General features: G+C 41.0%; 1 protein-coding gene across 4 annotated transcripts in view; it reads right to left on the bottom strand.

Moving 5' to 3' along the window:
* Nucleotides 1-1,177: 1,177 nt before the first annotated feature.
* The window catches only part of LOC124011217 (zinc finger protein 271-like), a 22,670-nt gene continuing 16,683 nt past the window's right edge, over nt 1,178-7,164 (bottom strand). For 3 of the 4 annotated variants that reach the window (XM_046324353.1, XM_046324356.1, XM_046324354.1), the window contains one exon: nt 1,178-6,606. In XM_046324353.1, the coding sequence (XP_046180309.1) occupies nt 3,991-6,606 (2,616 nt within the window). In that variant the 3' untranslated portion in view covers nt 1,178-3,990. The remainder of the gene's footprint in view (nt 6,607-7,164) is intronic. The other variant, XM_046324355.1, reaches the window with a different exon arrangement.

The following is a 7,164-nucleotide window of genomic DNA, read 5'->3' as shown; positions in this document are numbered from 1 at the left end:
TGGTCTAATTGTTGTAATGCTTTAGGTCCATAGTTGTTACAAGTGTACTGGTACAAGTAGGACATGTGACATCCCAGGAACTTTTAGAAAAAACACATTGGTTGTGCCTGTTCACATGCTCATCTGTCCTCTCATTGGCTAGAATGGTCCACCTGATTTTGCCTCCTCCCGAATGCCTTTTATTTTATATAACTAGGCAAGTCAGTTAAGAACAAATTCTTATTTACAATGACGGCCTACAAAGGCTAAACCCAGATGACGCTGGGCCTATTGTGCGCCACCCTAAGGGACTCCCAATCACGGCCAGTTGTGATAGAGCCTGGATTCGAACCAGGGTGTCTGTAGTGATGCCTCTGGCACTGAGATGCAATGCCTTAGACTGTTGCACGACTCAGAAGCCTTCTATTTTTGAAGACATTTATTTTCATTGTTAGAGCGGTCACTTGAGTATCTTGTCAATATAACTGATAATGTGGTTTAATTAAAACCTCTTAAGGATCTCACAATTTTTTTTCAATTTGTCTAAAATGACATACCCAAATCTAACTGCCTGTAGCTCAGGACCTGAAGCAAGGATATGCATTTTCTTGATACCATTTGAAAGGAAACAGTTTTGTACCATCAGGGAAAAAGTTTTGTAACATCAGCTTTGAAATGCAAGAGAAAGGCCATAATGTACTATTCCAGCCCAGGCGCATTTTAGATTTTGGCCACTAGATGGCAGTAGAGTATATGCAATGTTTTAGACTGATCCAATGCATTACTGTTCAAAATGTTGTATCAAGACTGCCCAAATGTGCCTAATTGGTTTATTCATACATTTAAGTTCATAATTGTGCACTCTCCTCAAACAATAGCATGATATTCGTTCACTAACAGCTACTGTAAATTGGACAGTGCAGTTAGATTAACAAGAATTTAAGCTTTCTGCCCATATCAGATATGTCCTGGGATTTGTTTTTGTTACTTACAACCTCATGCTAATCACATTAGCTTAACCGTCCCGCGCGGGGGGCACCGATCCCAGAGGTTAAACTCCAACAGTACTGTACTGAATTGCTGTTGAACGGTGTGCACCGTTTTGGGAAAACATGTCATTCAGCACAAACCGTTGAAATAACTGAATGAACCCCAGAAATGGGCTGCCTGTGTAAACACAGCCAAAGAGAGTCTCTCCAACATTTGAACTATGCCCACTTTTATTAAAAATTATATAGTTTGCAAGGCATATTGTATAACACAGCGGGAACAACAATATACAAATATGAACATGATTAAAAGCAGAAACACACAAAACATTTTTTTAATGCGAACATGTCCCCCATCTAGTGACATTTAAAAGCCTAACTAATGATGGTATTGGGTTGCCTGGCGACACCCTGAACCTAATTCCACTGCTCTATTCATCACTACATACATTGGCTTTAGAAAGTATTGATACCACTTGACCACATTGTGTTTCAGCCTGAATTCCAATTTATTTATTTTCACACCCATCTACACAAAATACACCATAATGACAAAAGTGATGTTTTTAGAAAATGTATTAAATTAAATATCTAAATTACACTATAATTCACACCCCCGAGTTAATACTTTGTAGAAGCACCTTCGGCGGCGATTACATCTTTGAGTCGTGTTGGGTATGTATGTATTACCGTGGCACATCTGGATTTGGTGATTTTCTCAACCTCAAGTTATATGGGGAATGGCATTAAACAGCAATCTTAAAGTCTTTCCACAGATTTTCAATGGGATTCAAGTCTGGGCCACTCAAGGACTTTCAGTCTTGTTCTGAAGCCATTCCAGCATTGCTTTGGCTGTATGCTTGGGGTCATTGTCCTGTTGGAACATAAATCTTCGCCCCAAGTCTTACGTTATTTAGGTTATTTGCACAGCTTCTCATCAAGGATTTGCTTGTATTTGGTTGCATTCATTGCTCCCCCATCCTTTCAAGACACCCAATCCCTGCAGCTGAATAGCATCCCCACAGCATGATGCTGCCATTCATGCTTCACGGTAGAGATGGGTGATGAGTTGTGCCTGGTTTTCTCCAGACATAGCGCTTTGCATTTGAGGTCAAAGAGTAAAAATTGTCTCATCAGACCAGAGCATCTTTTGACTTATTCTCACAGTCGATCACATGCTTTTTTTGCAAACTCCAGGGGTGCTGTTATGTGCCTTTTTCTCAGGAGTTGCTTCTGTCTGGCCACTCCCGTAAATCCCAGGTTGGTAAAGTCTGTAGAGACCGTTGTCTTTCTGACAGGTTTTTCCATCTCAGTCAAGGAACTGTGTAGTTCTGTCAGAGTGGTCATTGGGTCACCTCCCTGACCAAGGTCCTTTTTGCCCGGTTGCTCAGTTTGGTCGGATGGCCAGCTCTCGGCAGTCTGGGTAGTTCCACATTTTTTACATTTCCAAATGAGGGAGACCACTGTGCTCTTAAACTTTCAACACTCTAGAAATAGTTTCATACAGTACCCTTTCCCAGATATATGCCTGATCACAATTCTCTCTCGGAGATCTACAGACAGTTCCTTGGACTTTATTGTATAGATTCTGCTCTGACAAGCACCGTCAACTGTGGGACCTTAAGAAAGGTGTGTTTCTTTCTAAATCATGTCCAAAAAATGTAATTGGCCACAGGTGGATTCCAATTAGGTTGCAGCGACACCTCAAGGATGATCCAAGGAAATCGGATGCACAAGAACTCAATTTGGAGTGTCATCGCAAAGGAGTGTGAATACTTCATTTGATAACATTTCAAAAAACATATCTTCACATTGTCATTATGGGGTAATGTGTGTAGATGGATGAGAAAAAAAATCCATTTAGAATTCAGGTTGTAACAACAGATGGTGGAATAAGTCAAGGGGTATGAACTTTCTGAAGGCGTTGCCATCCTAGAAGTTATTTGTGTGACTTCAAAATGAGAAGCATTGTACAAACTAATTCATCAGTGATTGGATAGTCTAACAAATCTTAACCACGCAAAGTATAAAAGTTGATAACGTCATCATGCAGGCCGGCGCTGGCCCAACCTATCAATTTCTGGGACCAATCAGAAAGGTCAGAATGTGTTCACATTCTAAGGCAAATCCAGACTCATCGTGGAGAAGAAACGTCAAGTTGGCTGGATTGATGTCAATGGTTAGCCAGGCAAGGTATTGGGCTTTGTCTGTAGAGTTCAGTGGTGTATCTGACCTGTAGATGCCCACCCTGCCTTGTCCTAACTCCGGGTCGCTGATCCCTCATAGGTGGCAGCCAGCTGGAGAATTTGTTTGACCTCTGCAGCTTAAGAGCAAATTTCAGACAAATGTATTCACCCGAAGATTGTAGTTGGGAACCTTTCATTGGCATCTTTTCAAAGTAGCTGATAAACAAAATATCAACATTAAAGCTGCAATATATAACTTTTTAAACAACCTGACCAAATTCACATATAAATGTGTGTTATAGATCTGTCACTTATCAAAAGCAAGTCTAAGAAGCGGTAGATATGTTCTATGTGCGCCATTTCTATGCTTCCTGTTCTGTCTTTCACTTTTGTACACCGGCTGAAAGTACAATATTTTTTGTTCTGATAAATATATTTCACAACGGTATAGATGGTACCATTGTACACTATACTTGCTTGTTTGGTCACATAAATTGAAATTAGCCAAACTATTTGAATTTCAGCAACCAGGAAAATGGTGGAGAGATTTCTGCATTGTGCATCTTTAATACAATATAGCTGACTAAAAATATCCAATGGGGAAGGCCCATAATTTAACAATGACCACTACTGATAGTTGTTGAAACAAAATATTAAAACACATTAAAAATAAGACTTTTGAAAAAAAGAAATACTTCCATGAAAACAGTAATACTCGTGTATCAGCAAAAGTCTGTCTATGTGTATTTTCTAGTCTGTGGTGGCAATTCCAGCCCACCTGGTTAGAAATTACATTGATTGGGTGGGTTCCTGCAATACCAAACACCACTTCTGCATTATAGATCGAGGAACTCTGAGACACCAGAGTAGTGCCTCTTCTCGTGGCGTTTTCTGTCGCCATCTTGGGAGAAGCGTTGCCCACAGATAGAGCATTGGTATGGTTTCTCTCCAGTGTGAACAAGACTGTGTCTCTTCAGTGACTCTTTTCGAAAGAATCGTTTTCCACAGTCTCCGCACTGATGATTTCTCTCTCCAGTATGAACCCTCCTCACGTGTCTCACCATGCCATCTATGCGAGTAAAAGTCTTTCCACATTCCAAACAAGGATAGGTTGCTCTTTCACCAGAGGTATGTGTTAGTATATGTGATTTGTACGATTTTGTATAGGCAAAACTCTTCCCACACTCAGTGCAGTGATATGGTTTCTCTCCCGTGTGTACTCGCATGTGTATTTTAAAGTTGTGAATCTCCTTTCCACATATTGTGCAGAGAAATTTCTCTCTTTTTCTCAAATGTGTTCTCCTGTGTCTTTCATAAAGTCCCTTGTACAAGAACTGCTTGTTACAGTCAGGACAGTGGAGGATCTCTCGGTGTACTAAAAAGTGTGCTTTCCAGTCAACCAGGTCTGAAAACCTTTCATCACACTTTGAACAGCGGTAACTTTTCTTGTGTGTTAGCTGATGTTTTTCAAGCTGTTCCAATCGGACAAAGCTTTTCACACAGTCAGAGCAGTGGAAATTACGTTCCTCCTTCATATGTGTTTTTTGGTGTGACTTAACATGATCTAATCGCGCAAAACTTTTGTCACAGTCAGGGCAGTCGTAAGGCTTCTCTCCTGTATGTGTTCGCTGATGTCTTATAAGACGATTCTCTAGTCTGAAGCTCTTACCGCAGTCGGAGCAGATGTATGGCTTCTCTACAGTACTGAAACTCTCTGTCCAGTTATCAGAAGTATCTTCAGGATCCTCTTCATTCTCCTGCGATGTTTGGGGTAGTCGCAGTTTTTCTGAGTGTCGATTCTTTCGAACTGAACTTTCGTAAGGGGAGTCTTTGCCTGGATGTGACTGGCCCATTTTTTCCCCTGGTGCACTAGCTCGCATTTTACTCTTCTGCCTGCCTCTGCTGGCTGTTCCCTGCTGTGTGTGCACACAGTCTACATTCATTTCAGTTTGATGGTTCAGTGTAACATTATGTTCCTCTTTTATATGTATTTTTTGGTGTAATTTAAGATTATCTAATCGAGCAAAACTTCTCTCACAATCAGGGCAGTGGTGAGGCTTCACTCCTGTATGTATTTCTTGGTGTAATTTAAGTTTGTCTAATCTAGCGAAAGTTCTGTCACAAACAGGGCAGTGGTGAGGCTTCTCTCCTGTATGTGTTCGCTGGTGTCTTATAAGATCCCTCACTTTTCTAAAGCTCTTACCGCAGTCAAAGCAGTAGTGAGGCTTCTCTCCTCCAGGACTGAAACCTTCGATCCACTCATCAGAGTCATCAGTATCTAGGGGCTCCTCTTCCTTCTCCTGCATTTTTTTGCTATGTGTTGGTGTTCTCTTTCCTGGAGCTCGAGCTCGTATTTTACTCTGCTGACTTTTACTCTCTCTGACTTTGCTGAATGTTCTCTGCTGTGTGAGCACACAATCTACATTGGATGCACTGCTGGTAGCTTTGAAGGTATTATCCAGCTGGTGTTTTTCAAGCTTCTCCAATAAGACAAAGCTTTTCGCACAGTCAGAGGAATGAAATATGTGTTTGTCTTTTGCATGTATTTTTTGGTGTGACTTAAGCTTATCTAATCGAGCAAATCTTCTGTTGCAATCAGGGCAGTTGTGAGGCTTTACTCCTATATGTATTTCTTGGTGGATCTTTAGCTTATCTAATCGAGCAAAACTTCTGTCGCAATCAGGGCAGTGGTGAGGCTTCTCTCCAGTATGTGTTCGCTGATGTAATTTAAGCTTATCTAATCGAGCAAAACTTCTGTCGCAATCAGGGCAGTGGTGAGGCTTCTCTCCGGTATGCGTTCGCTGGTGTCTTATAAGATCCCTCACTTTTTGAAAGCTCCTACCGCAGTAGGTGCAGTAGTGAGGCTTTTCTCCTCCAGTACTGAAGACATCAGTGTCATCAGTATCTAGGGGATCTTCTGCATTCTTCTGCATTGTTTGGTGGGGTTGTGGTCTTTCTGAGTTTTGATTCTTCTTCTCTGATTGGCACTGGACATTGGCTGGGCATTGATGTTTTCTACATGAAAGCACACAGTCTTCATTTTCCGTGCTGCTGGCAGCTTTGAAGATATTCTCCTGCAGGTCCTGTTGCTTTTCCACAATTTCAGTTTGACGAATGCGTGTGACAGCTTTATCCAGTGTGAGTTCTGGGTCCATTTGTAATTGCTTGGAAAGTCTCCTGTCAAGTAAGCCTGCGACTAGTCTGTCTCTTATCATCTCACTGAGCAGAGCTCCATAACCACAATGTTCTGACAAACAATGAAGTGCAGAGATAAAATCATCAGCTGTCTCTCCTGCTTCTTGTTGTCTTTGGTTGAATTTTGTTCGTTCTAATATTACATTCCTCCTAACTGCCAAATGTCCATCTTGCTGCTCATTATTAGAACTGTGGAAGTGTTCCCCCTCGATCAGGTTGTCATCTTGCAGATCTTCTGAGGTGTCCATCTCCTCTTCCTGGAAAAACATTTTAAAATGGCATAATTACCAGTAGGCCTAGTATCATCTGTGTTCTCCAAAACATAATTTTGTAATAGATAGTCTACTTTTCAGTACGGTTAAAGTCCAAATTAGAATAGATAGCATTCGATAAATAGCTAAACAAATAACTTAGGTCTATACATTTTTACAGTAGTAGCTAGTTCTAATCATTTGTAATACCTAGCAGTATCAACATTATAATGTATTGTTTTTCATTAGGTCTAGAGCTCACCATAGCATAGGCTACCCAGTGGGCATATGACATGATAAAGACGTCTTTTTCCTGTTTGAAATTTGGTCAGGACGTATTTTTCATGGCATCTTTTTTGACGGCATGAAAAATTATTCTTATTTGGGTTGAAATCTGACTGATCTACTGACCAGTTATCTAAAGCATGAAACAAACTGAGAATCTCACTGCCGATAGATATTTATCACTGAGGGAGGCCTTCTCTTGCAAGAACAAAAGCGGCACCTGCTGTTGTGGCCAACAACTTGACTTTAACCCAATCGGAGAGCATGAATCCCCACTTG

This window comes from Oncorhynchus gorbuscha, linkage group LG23 (assembly GCF_021184085.1).
Source record: "Oncorhynchus gorbuscha isolate QuinsamMale2020 ecotype Even-year linkage group LG23, OgorEven_v1.0, whole genome shotgun sequence".
Classification (NCBI taxonomy): Eukaryota; Metazoa; Chordata; class Actinopteri; order Salmoniformes; family Salmonidae; genus Oncorhynchus; species Oncorhynchus gorbuscha.
The sequence above is the reverse complement of the archived record's forward strand: the minus strand, read 5'-3'. Positions and strand labels throughout refer to the sequence as shown.